Source organism: Polyodon spathula, chromosome 1, assembly GCF_017654505.1.
Source record: "Polyodon spathula isolate WHYD16114869_AA chromosome 1, ASM1765450v1, whole genome shotgun sequence".
In the NCBI taxonomy this organism is placed as follows: Eukaryota; Metazoa; Chordata; class Actinopteri; order Acipenseriformes; family Polyodontidae; genus Polyodon; species Polyodon spathula.
This window is the reverse complement of record NC_054534.1, coordinates 6,681,520-6,703,101: the sequence shown is the minus strand read 5'-3', so window position 1 is coordinate 6,703,101 and position 21,582 is coordinate 6,681,520. Positions and strand designations below refer to the sequence as shown.

Below are 21,582 nucleotides of genomic sequence, written 5' to 3'. Positions count from 1 at the left end.
CCAAGCTGTTGTTTGTGGAAGGTAGCTGACAGAGAATAAAATATGCTCACAAAAATGAACTTCAGTACTTTCATCTGTGGCAATTGTACTTTATATATTGCAGTCTTTTTAATACTGTACATAGCTCTGATGTTGTTCTAGTTACTGCTTTGCACACTCCACTGGCTACCTATCTCTGCTCGCACCCTATGTAAGACCCTTCCTCTTGCCTTTCGCTCTGTTCATCATACTGCCTATTTCTATCTCCAATCCCTTGTGTCTCCTTATATTCCCTCTCTCCCTCTCCGCTCATCCTCTTCACTCTCCTTCCTCCCGTACTCGCTTCTTCTCTTCACTCTCCTTCCTCCTGTGCTCACTCCTTCTCTTCACTCTCCTTCGCCCCGTGCTCGCTCCTTCTCTTCACTCTCCTTCGCCCCGTGCTCGCTCCTTCTCGTCACTCTCCTTCCTCCCGTTCTGCTCCTTCTCTTCACTCTCTTTTCTCCCATGGTGCTACTTCTCTTCACTCTCTTTCCTTCCGTGCTCTCTCCTTCTCTTCCCTTGACCCCCTGTGGTTAAGCAGCATTAACCTCTTATCCACTACTTTAATTATAGAGATGCTCCTTGACTTAGTGGGTTTGAATTGCATTCGTGCCCATTCAATGTTTTTGATTAGTTTTCCCAATAGCCAATTACTGCAGGCTACTGTTGTAGTCAAGATTGTCAGGTCATCCATGTATGCTCTAATTGGTGACAGTCGCATTCCAGAAGCCAAGCATTCTCCTCCCACTACACATTTTGAAGCCCTAATAGTTACTTACATTGCCATTGTAAAAGCCAGTGGAGAAATGATGCATCCTTCCGTTATTCCAATTTCTAGACATTGCCATGTAGTGGTGAATTCTGCAGTTGAAAAACAAAATTGCAATGTCCGAAGTACACTTTCACTAAGTTGGTTATTGTCCTAGATACACTGAAAAAAATCTAATAATCACTTTACTGCAATTAGACTTATATCAGCATCTTTAGTGGTTTCATTGCTTACTATAATATTGAATATATAATTATTCTTATTAGATATAAAACAAATAGGTGTCTCACAGGTTTTACTGTTTCAGCACAAATCTAATAAGGCTTGGCCTATTCTGATAAAGGCAATTATTCTTCTGTCTTCTGAAAACACCTTCAACAGATTATATTTTTATTTTTGTGAAGAAAGCCACATACTGTAATAGGTAAACTTTCCTAATTACCTGTAGGCATCCTGCAGAAGTGGGGAAGTACTGTACATGTATTTTACACAACAATTTTGCCAGTATTACATTATATTAATAAAGTGTAAACTTGAATGATGGAATAGTGTTGAATACAGACTTCAATATTATAAATAAATAAAGTTTCGATTGAATTCAAATCAGAACTTTGACTGGGCCATTCAAGAACATTAATTCTCTTCTTGTTCAGCCACTCCAGTGTGGCTTTGGCTTTGTGCTTCGGGTCATTGTACTTGTGAATGTGAATTTCCTCCCCAGTTTCAGAGTCTTGGCTGACTCAAACAGTTTTTCCTCGAGGATTCGCCTGAAATTTACACCATCCATTCGCTCCTCTAGCCTGACAAACTTCCCAGTCCCTTCTGAAGAGAAACATCCCCATAACATGATTCTGCCACCACCATGCTTGACAGTTGGGATGGTGTTGACTGGGTGATGTGCAGTGTTCGACTTGCGCCAGACGTAACGCTTTGAATTTAGACTGAAAAGTAAAATTTTTGTCTCGTCTGATCACAAAACCTTTTTCCACATGTCTGTAGTATCATCTACATGCTTTTTTTACAAACTCCATACGTGCTTTAAGTTGAGGCTTTTTGAGTAATGGCTTCTTTCTTGCCTCCTGTCCATACAGGCCAGCTTGTGTAGGGACTGGCTTATTGTTGATGTATGAACACTCCCATCTCAGAGACAGAACTTTGCAGATCTCTCAAGGTTATTGTTGGCTTCAGAGCTGCATCCCGAACCAGTTTCCTGCTTGCCCGGCTGCGCAGTTTTGGAGGGTGACCTGATCTAGGTAGTGTCTGGGTGGTATGATGCATCTTCCACTTCTTAATAATGAACTTCACTGTGCTAAGAGGGATAATCAACGCCTTTGAAATTTTCTTATACCCTTCTCCTGCTCTGTGCTTCTCTACCATTTTGAAAGCTCCTTGGTCTTCATGGTTGCTTTGTTGGATCACTATATGAGTTGCATCTTAAAAGTCTTTATAGACCTGAGGGAAATTATCTACAAGTTAAATCACTTTGAATACACACAGGCTGAAATCATTTCACTAATTTTGTGACCTTTCAAACTAATCATTCGCACCTGAGCAAAGTGGTTGAATACTTATGCAACTGAGATTAATCTATTTTTCTCTTTAAATCTTACTTATTTATATTCTATATGCATTTTATAACTTTATCAATGTAGAGTAGTTTGTGTAGATTCTATATATAAAGTCTAATTTGAAAGCGCTGTGGAGTACGCTTAGGTGTCAACAAAATAAGAAAACTTTGCAGTGAGGTAAATACTTCTGCAAACCACTGTACATGTGAAAGCAGTAGAATATAATACATGTTAATAAGACAGCTATCCTTGTGTTTATGTCCTCATTGAATATCTTAGACTTGCTCTTTATGTACCATGAAAATGTATGTTCCTTTGTGTAGTCTCATATCTTGTAAAGCGCTTTGTGATGGTGGTCCACTATGAAAGGTGCTTGTGGTAGACTGGTGAGTGGATAGAGGCCCAGAGACAGTCTGGAATTCAAAAAAATAACTGTTCTATTATAAACACAAAAATCAAAGGGCACAAGTGCCAAAACAAAGGGACTGAAACACAAAAAGAAAGACAAAAAAAGCAAAATGTACAAAATAAAGGTTTCCAGGCTGGGTAATGCCTTCACTGGATTTAGAAAATTGAAACATCACAACCAACAAAACACCAACCTGCTTCCTCAGCTTCCTTCTTAAATGAGAAGCAGAGGCTTCCTTTTACGTCAGGTGGCTGGGCGCTGATCGTTAATTAAACTAATCATCTAATCAACCCCAGCCACCTGAACACAATGAACCCAGGCAGGTAGGGGAATTTAACCCCATCCCTGCCAATTTCTAAAGGGCAGAGATGTGCTCTGCCACAGTGCTATATAAAAATAAAGATTATTATTATTATTATTATTATTATTACCACCATACCAGTTTTCCAGAGACTGTCTTTGTTTCTTCAGGACACAGGACGCATTACACCAATAGACAGACGGCAATTAAAGCAACCAAAACTTGTGTCATTCAGTTCTACAGACATAAGAACATAAGAAAGTTTACAAACTAGAGGAGGCCATTCGGCCCATCTTGCTCGTTTGGTTGTTAGTAGCTTATTGATCCCAGAATCTCATCAAGCAGCTTCTTGAAGGATCCCAGGGTGTTGGCTTCAACAACATTACTGGGGAGTTGATTCCAGACCCTCACGATTCTTTGTGTAAAAAAGTGCCTCCTATTTTCTGTTCTGAATGCCCCTTTGTCTAATCTCCATTTGTGACATCTGGTCCTTGTTTTTTTTTTCAGGTCGAAAAAGTCCCTTGGGTCGACATTGGCAATACCTTTTAGAATTTTGAATGCTTGAATTAGGTCGCCGCGTAGTCTTCTTTGTTCAAGACCGAATAGATTCAATTCTTTCAGCCTGTCTGCATATGACGTGCCTTTTAAACCCGGAATAATTCTGGTCGCTCTTCATTGCACTCTTTCTAGAGCAGCAATATCCTTTTTGTAGCGAGGTGACCAGAACTGAACACAATATTGAAGATGAGGTCTTACTAATGCATTGTACAGTTTTAACATTACTTCCCTTGATTTAAATTCAACACTTTTCACAATATATCCGAACATCTTGTTAGCCTTTTTTATAGCTTCCCCACATTGTCTAGATGAAGACATTTCTGAGTCAACAAAAACTCCTAGGTCTTTTTCATAGAGTCCTTCTTTAATTTCAGTATATCCCTGTCACAGAGACGGCCAAAGTGGGCGGCGTCAGAACCAGGAAGGAATGAAATACACAGACAGGACGGATGCATTGAAATGATGATGGCGCTTGCTTGCTCCGGTTTATTGTAAAATAAAATAGTTTAAACAGACAGAAAAACAGGACACGGCACTCTATGCCAAAAAAAGAGAAAAACAAAAATGGACTATACCTAACAAAACAGTCAGACACACTGACAAACACGGTGAGTTGATAAATTAACAAGTATCATGCTGGTCCCACCAGCACACAATAGCAATTGTAAATAATTTCTCCTCTCTCTCCCGTTCTCCACTCACAGAACACCCAACCCCCGAGTGGGTGAAAACATGCTGTTTTTTTTGCAGCTGTACAAGATTCGACTGCTAATCATTCAATTGGAGTCTCGGTACAACTGCACGTGAATTAATAAAGTGCAATTCTCCGTGCTCACATATTACTTTTTACTTGCACGTGAAGTGCTGTGCAATCCTCGTGACTAAATACAAATATACATTTTAAACACTAGTGTTACACAGACCCGTTTCTATCCCGTGTACCAATGACTATACACCAACATTAAACACACAACACATAACAGATAATATACACAGGGGCAGGCACTTTTTCACACTCCCATATGATATTTATAATGCATATTTGTATTTCCTGTGTGCAGTACCTTACACGTTTCTCTATTATATGTCATTTGCCACGTGTCTGCCCAGTTCTGAATCTTGTCTAGATCATTTTGAATGACCTTTGCTGCTGCAACAGTGTTGCCACGCCTCCTATTTTTGTGTTGTCTGCAAATTTAACAAGTTTGCTTATTATACCAGAATCTAAATCATTAATGTAGATTAGGAATAGCAGAGGACCTAATACTGATCCCTGGGGTACTCCACTGGTTACCACACTCCATTCTGAGGTTTCTCCTCTAATCAGTACTTTCTGTTTTCTACATGTTAACCACTCCCTAATTCATGTACATGTGTTTCCTTGAATCCCAACTGCGTTCAGTTTGAGAATTAATCTTTTATGTTGGACTTTGTCAAAAGCTTTCTGGAAATCTAAATAAACCATGTCATATGCTTTGCAATTATCCATTATCGATGTTGCATCCTCAAAAAAAAATCAAGCAGGTTAGTTAGACACGATCTCCCTTTCCTAAAACCATGTTGACTGTCTCCCAGGACCCTGTTGCCATATAGGTAATTTTCCATTTTGGATCTTATTATAGTTTCCATAAGTTTGCATATAATAGAAGTCAGGCTTACTGGTCTGTAGTTACCTGGTTCAGTTTTGTTTCCCTTTTTATGGATCTGTACTACGTTTGCAATTTTCCAGTCTGTCGGTACAACCCTTGTGTCAAGAAACTGTTGCATGATCTTGGTTGGCGGTTTGTAAATAACTTCTTTCATTTCTTTGAGTACTATTGGGAGGACCTCATCCGGCCCAGGGGAATTGTTTATTTTAAGAGCTCCTGTAACAATTTGGCTAATAGGGGGTCTATAATAAGTCCCAAAACACTTGAATCAAACAAAATATATAGCCCACAGCATGCTGTATATTGAAGCATTTCATTTGTTGTAACTGATTTGTTATGATTATAGTCATTTCCTGTGGTCTTTCTACTGTGCCTCTTGGAAAAAGTGTAATTGTGTTACAGAATGTGGACCAGATACCTGCTGGAATCCAAAGCTCATTCCTAGATTATACAGGCACTACCATGAATGTAATCCTATGGAAATCCAGCAGGCAGCACTGGTAGACATCTGTACTTCATTTCATGTTTCACCTACACTGTATGATAAGCAAATGCAGAATGTATACATAATTTTGCAGATTGTGGAAGGGTGGTGGGTAATTCACTGACACAGGAGACAGACAGGTGAATTTGGCAACACCGCACTGGTGCCCAGTTTTATTTCAGGGTGCTGTTTTTTTCTTTAGTCCCGCAGATGGCGCTGTGGGTCCGTGGTCTGATTTTCCAACGATGGTAAACAGAACCACGGGCATACCAAGCGATGGTACACAATACCGACGCCCTTGCAGGTGCTTCGAAACAATAATTCAAAACAGAAGGCACAAAGAAACAGGGAACAAAAACTACAAAGAAAAGATGCTGCACTTTGCATCGATATCCGACACTTTGTGCAACCCGGATCACCGTCCTACACTGCCTGCTCACTAGCCTGCTCTGATATACTAATCAGGGGTCTGCCCAAGGGTTCCCCGCCCTCAATGTCTCGCTCTGAACCTCCGTTTCTTTCTCTCCCACTGGTTCACGGTCGTTGACCAGCGCTTCCGCACTCTTGGCGCGTTTAACAGGGCAGATCTGAGGAAACAACAGAGTGTTAATTTATAGGGCTAACAATCTCCCAAGACGTGCCTCTCAGCCATTCAGAGAGGGGTAAAGTCCACACACCCACTTTCCCACCTTCCCGTGTCACTGCCATGACTCACAGGCGGTTGTTGGACGACTGCCGCCCTCTTCCTGCAGCCCGTGAACACGCCAGCAGAGTCAGCACAGATCTCTCCCTGTTACATATCCTTCCCCTCAGAATGACACCACCGGTTCATTTGAAAATCTTACACCCCCATGCCTTCCCGAGAGAAAAAGTCTGCATTTTGATGCAGCTTTCCTGCTCGGTGGACTACCCTGAAGGCATAGGGCTGCAAGGCCAAGTACCACCGTATGATTCTGGCGTTGTTATCTTTCATCCGGTGAAGCCATGCTAAGGGGGCATGATCTGTAACCAGGGTGAAGTGTCGCCCCAGGAGGTAGTACCGGAGTGACTCTACTGCCCATTTTACCGCGAGACACTCCTTCTCAATGGTGCTATAATTTTTCTCACGGGGAAGGAGCTTCCTGCTGATATACAGGACTGGGTGCTCGCTTCCCCGAACCTCCTGAGACAACACTGCCCCTAGACCTGTCTCTGACGCATCCGTCTGCAGGGTGAACCTCTTACCAAAATCCGGGCTGCATAGCACTGGCTTACTACACAGCCTCTGCTTCAAGGCGAGAAAAGCCCTCTGGCATGACTCCGTCCACTGAACCGTATTTGGGGCAGCCTTCCGGGTGAGGTCTGTCAAGGGAGCAGCGAGCGTAGCAAAGCTCGGGATGAACTTTCTATATTAACCCGCTAGTCCCAAGAAAGAGCACACCTGGGTTTTGGTTGTAGGAACCGGCCAGTCAGCCAAGGCTTTCACCTTAGCAACTAGCGGTCTGAGCTGGCCGCCCCCTACTCGATACCCCAAATACTCGGACTCACTCTTCCCAATGGCACACTACTTTGGGTTAGAAAGGATTGCAGCACTACCACCACCTTACACAGATGACTCGGCCAATCCTCACTGTGGATAACCACGTCATCTATGTAAGCAGCGGCGTACTGCTGATGGGGCCGCAAGATGCGATCCATCATCTGCTGGAAAGTGGTGGGGGCTCCGTGCAACCCACAAGGCATGGTCCTGAATTGGTACAACCCGAAGGGAGTCGAAAATGCCGTCCTCTCCCTAGATTCTGGGGTCAGGGGTATCTGCCAGTACCCCTTCATTAAATCCAGTGTCGTCATAAAATGAGCTGTGCCTAGACACTCCAGCAACTCATCTACTCGGGGCATCGGATAAGTGTCAAATTTTGATTTCTCATTGTTTCGTCTGAAATCAATGCAAAATCGAGTTGACCTGTCTGGCTTATCGACTAAAACAATTGGACTGTTCCAGTCACTTTGGGACTCTTCTATTACTCCCAGTCTCAGCATTTCATCAATTTCCGCTTTTATTACCTGTCTTTTATGCTCAGGTATACGGTACGGCCTCTGGCGAACTAACGCCCCCGGTTCAATATCAATGTGATGATGGGCTACTCGAGTCTGCCCCGGGACGGGAGAGAACACATTAGGAAACTCCGCTACCAGACCGTGACATTTCTGTGTTAGTGTCAGATTCTCAGCAATCTGTACCGATCCTTTTCTTGCCAACACAGAAAGATCAGGTCCCAGGTCCGTGACGTCATCTGCATGCGCCACTAACAACGCCTCTGCTTGCAACCAAGGCTTTAAGAGGTTGATATGATAAATGTGTTTCTCTGTCCGTCGCTCCGGCTGGCAGATCTCATAGTCCACCTTCCCAACCTGGCGTGTAACCTCAAAGGGTCCTTGCCACTTAGCCAAGAGTTTCGACTCAGAACTGAGTAATAACAGAAGTACCTTATCCCCCGGCTGAAATGTGCGCAACAGGGCTCCTCGGTTATATTGTGTCTCCTGTCTGTGCTGCGCCTGCTGCAAATTGTCATGCGCATTTCCCCACAGACTCAAGACGTTTGCGCAGGTCCAACACATACCGGATGGTATTGGTCGAATTGTCCTGCTGTTCCTCCCACATCTCTCTGACCAGATCGAGCACACCCCGGGGTCTCCGCCCATACAACAGCTCGAATGGTGAAAACCCTGTAGAAGCCTGGGGAACCTCTCTGATCGCAAAGAGAAGGGGAGGAATCAGCTGGTCCCAGTAACGCACATCACTACGAATAAATCTGTGTAACATGTTCTTAAGGGTCTTATTAAAGCGTTCCACCAAACCGTCAGTCTGAGGATGAAACACCAAGGTCCTAATGGTCTTAATTCCCAAAAGCTTACATGTTCCGCGGATTAGCCGGGACATAAAATTGGTGCCTTGATCGGTTAGTATCTCCTTGGGGATCCCCACCCGGGAGAAAACCTTCACAAGCTTGTTGGCAACAGATTAAGCGGACATAGATCGGAGGGGAATTGCCTCTGGATAACGCGTAGCGTAATCCAGAATGACAAGTAGGTGGGTGTATCCTGCCGCACTCCTTTCTAGTGGCCCAACTATGTCCATCCCACTAGGGGCAAAGGCACCAGTGGGGCTTGTGGAACGGCTCTAGGGCTGGCCTTCTGACATTCCCCACAATGCTCACAAAACCGCTTCACATCACCATCCAGCCCCAGCCAGAAGAACTGTGACACAAGCCTTGGTTTAGTTTTATCCCTTCCCAAATAACCAGACAGGGGAATAGCGTGAGCCAGCTGCAACAAATCCTCCTTAAAGGGCTGAGGAATGAACAACTGATGACGCACTTCACCGGTCTGGGGTAATTTATCATCACGGTACAGTAGGTCTCGATCAATTTCAAAGTGGGGGTACGTGGCGGCGGGTCTGGGCTCGACCACACGACCATTTACCACCGCTGCTTGGTCAAAGAGCCTGCCCAGCACATCGTCATGCCCTTCCTCGAGTCGGAAGTCACGGGAGCGAGCTAAGAAATCAGCTCCCATGGCTTGCAACTCGGGGTCAGGTCAGTCCTGAGCAGAGGCAGCCGAGCCAGACCCCTGCGCTGGCTCCGCGACCTCCCCCCCCGGACTCTTCACCAACCGCCCCCACCTGAAACTTCTTCGACTCCCTCCATTGCCAGCCCTCATTCTTAGCGATCCGGCACTCCCGTTTAGTTTTACGGGGTTTAAATTTATGGCAAAACCATTCTGGATCGCGAAAGGGAAAATTACTTCCTCTTTCTTAGCCAATAAAGAAACGGGGCTGTCAGAGCAGCCAACCAATCTTTAAACTGCTCACAGTCCTGTCCCAGAACTACTGGTACCAGCAATCGAGGACATAATCCTACCTGCACCTGTGTCACCTTCTGGCCAATAGTCATACACACATAGACCTTGGGATAGGAGCGGACATCCCCATGAATACATTTAATATGCACCCGTCCCAATATACATTTATGCCCCGGTGAGATTAGGCTCTCCTGTACTAGAGACTGACCACACCCTGAATCCAGGAGAGCCTGGGTTTATTTACCATCCACTGTCACAGGAGTAACAAAACCCGTGTGCTGAAGTGACTGAGGTAATTGAACATGAAAAATAAAACAGTAACAAAAACTACAAAGAAAAGGTGCTGCACTTTGCAACAATATCCGACACTTTGTGCAACCCGGATCACCGTCCTACACTGCCGGCTCACTAGCCTGCTCTGATATACTAATCAGGGGTCTGCCCAAGGGTTCCCCGCCCTCAATGTCTCGCTCTGAACCTCTGTTTCTTTCTCTCCCACTGGTTCTCGGTCGTTGACCAGCGCTTCCGCGCTCTCGGCGCATTTAACAGGGCAGATCTGAGGAAACAACAGAGTGTTAATTTATAGGGCTAACAATCTCCCAAGACATGCCTCTCAGCCATTCAGAGAGGGGGAAAGTCCACACACCCACTTTCCCACCTCCCCGTGTCACTGCCATGACTCACAGGCGGTTGTTGGACGACTGCCGCCCTCTTCCTGCAGCCCGTGAACACGCCAGCAGAGTCAGCACAGATCTCTCCCTGTTACACAGATACAAACATTTTTTTAAAGTTTTGTACTCGTTTTGCTCTACAGCATATGCTCACAAAGTTGCTTAGACCTATACATTACATGTATTTAAAGGGGGGAAATGTGTGCTAAGGTTTTGTTTTTTTAGCTCTTTGTAATTTCGTATTTTTTCCAATCAAACTTTATAGCTGGGCATAGATCTGATTAAGCTTTTTACTACAAAATGTGATTTAGACAGAATACTTTACTTGACTGTGTTTATTTGTGTGCCAGGATGTTAAAGGTACTGAAATTTAGAATGCCATGTAACATTATATACTGTAAGTTATTTCTTAATACTAATTCTGTAACTCGATTGCCCAACGGCTGTGTCACAGCGAGGTAATAGGAAATGTGCTCAAATGTTATGCACCATTATCTTATCAAGAAATGATTATTAAAACCTTTTGTCAAATATTTTACTGTAATGTTATAAAAATAGACATTTCATTCCTAAGCTACGCTATCTATCAGCCCCCTTTTTGGCGTCTGCTTCGGAATCCTCTGGGCACTGCACTAAAAAGTGTTTCAAAAGGATTAATTTCAGTAACTTTTCTTTAGTTGTTATAGGTGATTTTTTTGTGTGTGTGTCCTGATCATATGCATCGTAATCCAGTTATAGTGATTTATAAATATATTGTTAAACACAGTATGCATTTATTAACATTTGACATACCTTGATCTTTTGGAGCTGTAGCAACTCCCACATATGGCGAAAATAGCTTTTTTATTAAAGGAGCAAAACAAGCTATAAGCTGTGAAACCCATAGTGGCAGCTGCGTTGCTATAGTTGATCTTCAAGATATGCTTGAGTTGGATATTTGGTTACTGTTTTTCAACATGATTACAGGGAAGTTGTTTAGATCAAACCCACCGCAAGATCGTAGTGACCAAATGTAATGACTGTCTGATGTCTCCGGTGGCCCATGTGTATAGGGTTTGGTGTTCCTAGCACATTGTACAGTTCTAAAGTAGAGAAGGTGGCTTAACAGCATTGTCTTGCTGAGGAGTTTTTTGGTGGTTTCCGTGTTTGTACTGTACCTGTGTAGTTCATATTCTAGGGAAAACAAGGGCTTCCAAGTCATTTTAGACCCAATGTCTTCTGTAAGGTACCTATATACACTAGATAGAAAGAGTGATATAAAATATATATATATATATATATATATATATATATATATATATATATATATATATATATATATATATATATATATATATAGTTTTATCCAAAATCAAAATCTAACTAAAGGCAGTGCAGTGCATATATCATTTCCTGGCATCAGTTCTGAATTCAGAAATGTTGAGCTCAGACACCTGCTCAGATACACAACTTCGCCATCAAGTATCAATCAGTATAACTCAATTTTTATTGCTTCCAGTAGGGATGGCTGTAAAATTTCTTGAAACTAAATGGACCTTCCTGTTTCTGAACAAAGGTGGAGACAGACTGCTCTCAGCCTAATTGTTCTCAGCCTCTCCTAGCTAACTGTAAGGTCTAGTATTCCCTGGTACACAGCTGAAATCACAGCTATTTGTTTTAAGATGCATTTGCTTCAGTTACACAAATTGGGATTAAACCTTTGTATTAGACTGATCCAAATCTATAAATGTTCCCAAATGCGCATAAACAAAACCATATGGCTCTTTTTTTTTTAAAGAACCATAATTACAGTTATGTGGAGTGTTGCCATTGTATCTAAAACAGTAATTTGACTGTCAAAGTATTTAATAATAGAGAAAGATTGACCTCAAGGCTCTTTCCAGTGTGACATAGACTTGTATAAATTACACTTTTTGTTGTCAGAGGTCTTTTGGAATAACTTAATGCCACATTTATTTTTCTCTCCCCCCACCTCCAGTTCTGCACTGACATCATGGAAGAACTCGACACGTTTCTTCCACTTGCCCTGGTGTGCCGAGAGGACTTTCTGCAGGAAATTAGAGCAAACTTTGTGGAGGTCTGCAGCAAAGTGACAGCAGCTGTTCTTACAAGGCTGGAGGAGAGGAGTAAGGAGGTTCCCTTGAAATCGCCCTTTCAAAACCTGCACACCCTGCTCTCCACTGCCATCCATGTCCTCCAGCGTTTGACCCAATATGAGGCCAGGCTGAAGGATGCTAGCTGCAAGTGAGTCTGTTCAAGTGAATCACTCCACTTTAGTGAAATGGGTGCAAATGCTAAAGAGCAAGTAGCTCATGAGCCAGATTTGTAATCCCCCTTGATCTGCAATACAGTTTATGGAGATGTGGGGTGACAAGGAGGAGGCGAGGTATTACACAATCCTTACATGAAGTGTGCAGTGCAGCAGCAGCAGCAGCTTCCAAGGTGTTGATAGAAAGCTTTTGGAAAGCGATTAAACGCTGCCTTCAAAGACTTTTCCGTGGGTTTGTCAATCTTTTTTTCTGGCAGTTAGCATCTTTGCAGACACTTGTTTCGTGCAAGCAACTTGCTGATCCATCCCTTATGTCTGTTTCTTTACTGATCAAGATTAGTGCCAAATTTCTACGGCGCCCAGATCTACAGGTATTCTTCCTCTACTTTGCAGAATGCAGTATGTACAGTATTTAGATAGAGCTGTATCTGAACATGTTTAGTAGCCCTTTCTATGTATGTGTCTCACTCCACACTCCAATGTAATTTATTATGCTTTATATGTATATTGTAAATATCAGTAAACCATTAACTGGTTCCACAAATACCAATTGGCAATAATTCCTGATTGCTCTAGTTACTTTAGCATATCCTATGTAGTGTTTTTTCTCTTGCAAATTTTCATATTTGTAAATAATATAATTGTGTACTATGACAACTAGGTGTACTTAAAAATGTGTTGGGTTGTATTTACAGGTCTGTCGAAAGTTTAGTAAACGTCATTGCTGTTTCTATTAGCTGGAGTCAAAAATCATCAAATTAGGTGTAAAGGGTGACTGCTGTAAATATCTACAAAATGTGTATGTGTATGTGTGTGTATGTGTGTGTGTGGGGGGGGGGGGGGGGGGGCACAATTGTGTCAGCATGGAACTCCCTCAATTTGGAGAGGTCATGGATCACCAGCCTGCATTAATTGTCGAGGTCTGCTGATGTTTATCAGCTTCAAGTTGTTGTTAGGTGATCTTTCTGGGACTGACCTGAATATTAACTGAATGAAAGTCAAAATTAAGTACCATAGCTGCTCTTTTGGCTGTTGTTATTTTTAGTATACATAGCATGATTTCCATACTGCAGTGTAGGAGAATACGGTATGCTCTTGGTTAGACTTCAGGTCTCATTGTCTACTCAAGTTAGCTACCGAGTGTGTGACTTTAGCAAGGCAACATCTGGTTATCAGACTTTGGGTGTTTATTGATTAAGTCTAAGGTTGCATTCACAGTGGGTCAGTTTCAAATGGACTCGGTCTGGTTTGTTTCGACTGAAACAATATATCAATGCGCTTGCTGTTCACTTACCTGAGAGCAAAGGGACCGTTTGGATGCCAGCTAAAGTTAGATCTTTTTGGTCCTTTTCATTTTTTTCAGGACCGAGGTCTTTTGTGTTAACAATGCAGTTGTCAAGTGCCCTCGGTTCTTTTATCTGGTGTGTGACCCGGATGTTTATCCTGCACGGTATATTGAAAGATGACAGCTATTGATGTGCTGCTCTGGTTTTTAATATATTGCAGCGTGCACGGGTGTAGGGGTCAGGGCATATCGGTGGTGCAATCTAAACATGAAGACATAAGCCCGAGATCGGCTCCTGCAAGGGAGCCCGGCTCTTTTCTACAGTGATATCGCACTATGCTTCAGAGCGGGAGGTCCCAGGTTCAAGTTCGACCTCTGCATGTGAGAAACCCCTGCCTGTGGGAACCGAGGTTCACCACAATGTCATGTTTTAGATTCTTACATATTGATGTGGAAGAAAGCACCGGGGGAGCTAATTTAATTAATACATTTCTTGAAAGCCTACAGTAGCGGAATGCAGTTTATACAATTCTGCATGGCATTAAACAAAGTAATTTGAGAAAATTGACTATTTTAATATTTTTGTGAGTTTTGTCCAATTCGACTTGGATTTTGGTAATCAAATTTTCTATCAGAGCTTCAGTTTCTTACACTGTCCATGTAGTTTAGGATTACCAGATTTCCACAGTGAAAAACATTTTTTTTTTTGTTTTTTTTACAATTCAGTGACAGTGCATTTATTTAGCCGTGGCAACTCTGATGCTGTTAACAAAAAATAAAGCCTGATTTAAAAAGAAAATAGATAATCTATTATCATTTAAACATATGGTATACACATAATCAGAATAATTAAACAAATAATCCATATAATTTTTTTTTATTTTTCAACGGCGCTAACACACAACCGAATACATCAAAAATGAAGGCTGAGAACCTACGACAATTCCAGTTTACATGGGATGTCTGGTAATCCTAATGTAGTTCCATGAGACATTTTTACTTGTTTGCTCCACTTGTTTCCTCAGAATATGAGCTAAACCGCAAAATGTTTACTTTCTAGTCAGGTTACCTTGTATAGTTTGTTTCCTATGTCCAGAAGTTGTTCACCTAATGCATTTAGCAAGCGAACCTGACTCGTTTGCTAAACAGACCAGACCACCTCTTTAGGTGGACCCAGTACGGTTTGTTTACCAAGCGGACTTTGTTGTTCACACTTCACATCAAATGTACCGAACCGTATCGAGTGTGGACCAAACCCTCTAAATGGACCCAGTGTGATCACAGCCTTAGATTACTGTCTAGTGGCAACAAAAAGCGTTTGGCATCTTGACTTATGGTGGTAATTGTGTGTTATTTAGCACACCCCACCTCCTGTTTTCCTTCTTTTAATACATTGCTCGGTGGGGAAAAACTACTAGACTGCACTGGCTTTCAACTTTTCTACTCATGTAATTTATAATAATTTGTTTCAAACCCATATCTTGGGATTGTTTCAAGAAAGAAAAAAAAAGAAAGGAAATACTCAACTTGATTGAGATTTAAATCAAGGGAGGGGGGTTTGTTGAGATGCGCTTAGAAATCTATGGAATCGATAGCTGACAAGTTTACATTTCAGTCCAGTGAAATTCAATGCTGTGCCAAAAATACTAAAATCCAATAATTGGGTTATAAAAAATATTAATATCTGCATAAGTGATGTACTGACAGCACAATTCATCTGGAGCGGTGCTAAGTGTTTGTTGAAAAACAGATGTAGGTTTTCAAAGAGCCAAGAGTCGGGAGAGCAGACTTTTTTTTTTTTTAAGTGACTGTGAGCGCTGACACAAGCACATGGAGGAAGTGAATGATTGATAGCTAATAATCAAAAACATTTGTAGCGTCTGAGATTATTACCTCCTACCAACCAGGCTTTAAATCTCTCTAGCTCTTTGATCTCTTGCTCAGGCCCCTCTTCCCTCTACCATTCCAGCGGTACCAGGAATTGATCAGCGCCCTCCAGGATCAAGTTACCAGCTACTGCGTCACAGTCTGCGCCACAAGTATCCTGCAGGATCCCAAAAGCCACCACTGGGGTGACCCCAAGGTTTTTTATGAGGTGCGAGGTTAAGCTCACTATTCCTCCTTTTTTCACAAATGTGTTTTTATACCGTCAATCTGTGCTATCTAATTAGAAACAGGGGATTACATGCTTAGCCTTACCAGAATCTATGACTGGTAGGAAACTGGTCTTATGTTTATTTTATGTCTTGCATTGGTGCTTCTGCCTTCCCTTCCTCTAATTGGTGACAGTGACACACACTGGGAGTCTTGAACAACTTTTTTATTGCCTGCTTCTGGGTCACTACTTTGCCATGTCTTAAAGCTGCAGTGTCCCACCGTCCTATTCAACACTAAAATGCAATTCTTTGGTGCTATCTATGCGCCCTCCTTTATCAGAAAGAACCCAGCTTTAATAGTAATGGATTAATACTGTAGTAACCTTTAGCATTATTTTGGTGTTTAATATTTACCAAACAAAAAAAATAGTGGTAACATGGGGCACATGCACTGTAGGCTTGACTGTTGGGGAATGGGATAGTCTTAAACTGGAAAGGTGGACATTCTACTGTATAGTGTAGTTCTACATGTAGGCAGAAGCAGCTATAACTTCATCTTGACATTTCAAGACTGTTTCATCCAATTAGGAACAGGTGGTCATCCTACTACAGTTGTACATTTAGGCAGAAGTCATACTATAGATTGTGGTTTGAGCTAAACGATGTACGTACATAAGTCAGGGTCCTATTTTGTCCAAATCTCTGTAAAGCGAACACGTATTTAATAATTCAAATACCAGTTGTTTATTAATGTAATTCAATATGTTATACCTTAGGTCTTGTCACCTGATAAGGTATGTGTTGTATTTAGTGGGGGGAAAACAAAAACTTTTTTTTTTTTTTTTTACAAATAGACAAGCAAACTATTCTCAAGAGTGGTGTGGTTTGCAGAAAGTATAATAAGGGGTATTATTTAAACAACTTAATAATAAAGTATTTTTTTTAAATAACTGAAACCTTACCCGATGTTGTGGCACTGCCCTGTTGGACTGAACTTTCTGTTCTACATTATATCAAATATAAAAGTAGTGTGTAAAATAAAATGCCAACTATTGTATTTGTAAGCATGTCTACATTGTTAGCAAGTTTACGACATTCTAAGGCTTAGAAAAATGTTGGCACAGTTGCCGGAAGAGGTTGCAATTGTATTAACAATGAAAAACTATATTTGTTTTGGATCATATTTATAATCCTTTGTAATTGAGATCCAGCCATAGACATAATCTTGTATAATACAAGCCTGCTGTTTATGTCTGTGTGATAGCAGATGTTTAATTGTGAAGGGCTAATAGAATGGCTAGAATGGAGAATGGTTCGTGAAGTTAAATGAAGTGATTATTGGGAAATAAAATGTTTAATTTCAGTGTTACCTAATGTATGTGTTCATGTACTGAATATCATATACTGTAATCCAAGTATGTCCTGGGGCAGGCTAGTGTTTCTGGTATTTCAAAGAATGAGATAAAATTCAAAGTAAATTAAAAAAAGGGTGGCCTTTTCACGTTTAAAAGTGGCAGCCTTAAAAGCGATACTGATAGAAACTGCTTTTGTTTTACTGCAGGCTTGTACAGTTGTGTAAACCTTTATTTAGTATCAGTGGCTTAAACTGTATATCATTCCTTGAGACAGAAAGTCACAATTACCCTTGAGACGTGCCAACAATTGTTGATAATCTTGGAATTTCTTCTGTTTACATATTATTGAAAATATTAACAGATGTCGTCAATATTACAACTACAGTGGTGACAGCCTCAATGTCCAAATCTGACACCATTGTGTAAATGCAGCACTGGAGGGCTGTTGACAACTCTAAAGGGAGCAGCATGTGTTGAGCAGAATGAGGTTTCAATAATTTAAAGATAGTGCCACATTCAGTCATTAAAAATGTTGTTCTAAGACAGATGTTATGGAGCTGTTTGGTTTGTCATATCAGTTACTCAGTACCAGTTATTTCTCTATGATTTAAGCCAATCCTTTTTTTTTTTATTAATATAGAAGTAGTAAAAAAAAAAAGTTTTTAGTTCATACAGTATAACTCTTGATATTCCTGTGGAAATGCCTCATAGTTTAAACTTAGTTGTGGAAATGTCTTGATTACATTACATTTTTACTTCTCTTTTATATGTCCTATGCTGTGAATATTTTGTTTTGGAGGATTAATACTGTAATGCAATACACTGCACTGGAATAAAGGAGTAGTGAAAAACAAAAACTTTATTAAAAATATACAAATGGCACAAGAGCAGTGGGTTAATAGTTACTATTCGCCAACAGAAGAATAAAACTAAGTGTGTGTTATTTATTTAAGCAAGTCATTTTTAAGGGAGTTCAACTTTAAAGTTATGGATGAATTACACACTGTATTTTTCTGTTTGAAAAAACACTACTTTTTCTTTTTAGCCCTAGAAGAAAAGGGATTTAATTTTAAAGTTTGACACTAAAGTCTATACACACGTTGATAAGCCCATAACAGAAAGTTGTCTGCTCTAGGTTGCATTTGGAAGTCAAAGCTTCCAGGAACCAGGATTTTTTGTTCTGGGAATCTGTTGTGTTGTTGTCTAACATGTGCGTGGTTTTTCCAGGGGGAGAGGTGCTTGTTTTCCATCCAGATGTGGCACTGCTACCTTTCAGCTCTGCGGCATGATCTCTGGAATGTGCTTCCCCCCAGTCTTGCCCAGGAGATCCTAGCACAGGTGCTGAGCCAGACTTTGGAAATATTAGTACAGAGGTACTCGCAGGAGTGCCCGACGTATAGGAGGACCTTACAGATCAGGTACTGTGGCTACTGTTACTTCAGTTATTAAGTTGGGATACTTGTACTGGCTCCCTTTTTAAAAAGGGCATAACAATCATGAGCTGTTTTGCTTTTGCTGTACATTATTGTGCATTTACTCAGCTTGTCTATACTTGCATGAAATTACAGTATGCAAGGAAGGGCAACCGTATTTATTGCCTGTGATGTTTTGTAACGTGGAAAACAATTGTAATGTTTCATTTATTGATTTTAAGTAATTTTTACTTTATCATGCTTAACTTTCTGTATTGAGAGCAAAAGTTCAGGGTAGTTTATCCCTCTTCCACCAATCTATTACTCTAGTTGTAGTGCATTAGTGTATTTAATAACACAGGCCACGACTTAACATTTCATTTTAAATACTACACTTTTTCTTTTTTAGTTTGCTAGTAGTGACATCTTAATCATGTTTAGCTACAGTTTAATAAAATTGTTTAATACTGTCTGGCAATTCAACTGATGTAGACCATATGTTGCATTCATCATCATATTTCAATTCCTTTAATAATACCCTAGTTTTGAATTCCCCTGTAGCCGTCTATAATGGCATGTCTTCCCTATAGTATTAAAAAGAGAGGTTTGTGTTCTGTTGGTTTACCTCCACAGTATTGTTTTACCTCAACTGGACCAATATTACAGCCATACTGCTGTGCACGGAGAACCTGATCTGGTCGCTGTGTAGTACAAGAGAGGAGCGGCTTCATCCAAGCAGAGATATCTGTCCCTGGATCTCTTCTATTCACAGCCACTGCAATCACCTGCTTACTGCGCTGGCCATTGTAACGTCATCCCTGCACAGTCTCTTTGAATACGTTTTTGTTTGTAATTTGTAAATAAACTTAAAAAAACCCCTTCAATTTCCTGGGATCAAATCAGGTGAAATCATGATACATGTTAAGTAAATTAAGTGTTAGTCAGCAACTATTAACAGAAATATCTCCTGTTATCTCCTTGTGTATTTCAATACACTCTCAAAAGTATCTCTTTATTATTAAGAGGACTTCTGATTTTCTGTGTTTTCTGCCGATTTTTCTACTCTCCTTTAAAAATTCAATTGATGCATGTTAAGCCTGAGAAATGTGTTAATAGTAAAATTGATTTAATTTACAGGAGGTTTGCTACGAAACAAGTAAATGGGCTTTTAAATCGTAAGTCTTACTTTATCATTTCAAAGCAGAAGTGACACCTCTTAATTAATGTAAATACAGTCACTCAGAATGATTGTAATAAAGTGTGTCCAGCATAAAATACTTTATTTTTCATTATAGCTTTATTGCTTATTAACATGTTGTGATTTTGTTTGTACGTTCTGCTTGTTAATCAAAAAGCTTGATTAAGGTTTGGCCTATTTAAAAGCCAAGTTAGTTGTTTCACAGAACAAACCGGTATCTTAAATCAGTTTTACTATTAACACAATTCTCGTTGTGATTGAGATACACGAATGGATTAACAGGTATCAATTGAATTCTTAAAGGAGAGTCGTGGTAAAGCACCGAAAATCAAAAGCACTCATTACATAATAACCACTTGACCATGGTTTTATTAAAATTACAAAAAATGTAATTGTTAAAAATAAAATACTTGGGCCCAGAAACAGAAAGTCTGCAAATAGAGAATACAGAATCCATGTAAAAAAGTTTCTTAGAAGCACCTAAAACGACCTCCCCACAGTGGCAAAGCAAGGTTCTAATGAGAGCCTTTACTGAGAGTGTAGGCATAATTAAAAGAATGGTGGAGGAGATTAAGAAAAAATGGAACCATATTCTGAGGCGCATGAAAGTAATGCCTACAGAATGTATTTTTTTGTAATATGGCATTCTGGTATTTAACAATATTGGTTCAGGCAGTATTGTTAAATTTCAGTTGGAAATGGTAAAAAAAGGACACTGGAACAGGTGACGCAGTTAGTTTGTAGTTAGAGCAAGTACAATTTTTCAACCATATATACCATACAGATGTGCTTTAAAATCATACCTAGAGTAAGAAATACAGACAAACATAAGAAATACGAGAGTTGTAACTGCATAACACTTTAAGAAGATATAAGTCGTAGTTAAACTGAAGATTGTTCGTATGCAGCTGTATGGGGGGTTGCTGAACATACTGCTGTACAACAATGGAAGGATTATCCACCCGTTTGACTGCCATGGATGGAAGTAAATAAAACTTATTGTTTCTGAAGTTTGAAAAGTCTATATGCCTGGAATTATTCTACACAAAATAAGAAGTTGAACTAATGTGCAAAGCACACTAACTGGATGATGCATTGTGATGTATAAGCAACTTACTACAAACTCTGAAGTGGTACATTTGTTTATTAATAAGACACCACACATTCCATATTTTATTAATTTGTCACGGTGATGTATTTTGAGCTTGCAACACATCTTCATGTGTTACACTGCTTCTACCAAAATCTCCAATTCCATATTGCTAAATTTCAGTTTTCGCTTCTGAGCATCCTCATCACCATGGCTAGTACCAGGCTGAGGTCTTTGTGTGCCATTCATTTTCTTTTGGAATGCATAGCCTACACATGCTGGGCTGACCTAAACCCGCATTAGAGAGGTGTGTAATTCTCCACTGCTAATTGCGATGAGGGGTATTTAAATTGGTTGATTGCGAAATCACCTGCTTTACCTAATTAGTCTTATAAAACAAGTAGTTATTTTGTCGATGAGTGTGGCCGTACTGAACACGTATATTACGTGGCTCTTTGCGGTCGGTTTTTCCCCTTTATTAATTTGGGCCTTGGGGTCTGCACAGAGCATGATATTCAGCTTTTGTCTCGGGTGGGATTACAGGAGATCGCAAAGCCAGTCATCTCTTTGCACCCAGTGGGAGCAAAACAAAATACAACGCAACACTCCC

General features: G+C 40.7%; 1 protein-coding gene across 1 annotated transcript in view; it reads left to right on the top strand.

Moving 5' to 3' along the window:
• Positions 1-21,582, top strand: part of LOC121318594 (uncharacterized protein KIAA0825-like) — a 130,718-nt gene that overhangs the window by 33,387 nt on the left and 75,749 nt on the right. Inside the window, 4 exon segments of the mRNA XM_041255442.1 lie at positions 12,246-12,511; positions 15,766-15,916; positions 18,500-18,704; positions 19,351-19,533. Coding sequence (XP_041111376.1) covers positions 12,246-12,511; positions 15,766-15,916; positions 18,500-18,704; positions 19,351-19,533 — 805 coding nt within the window.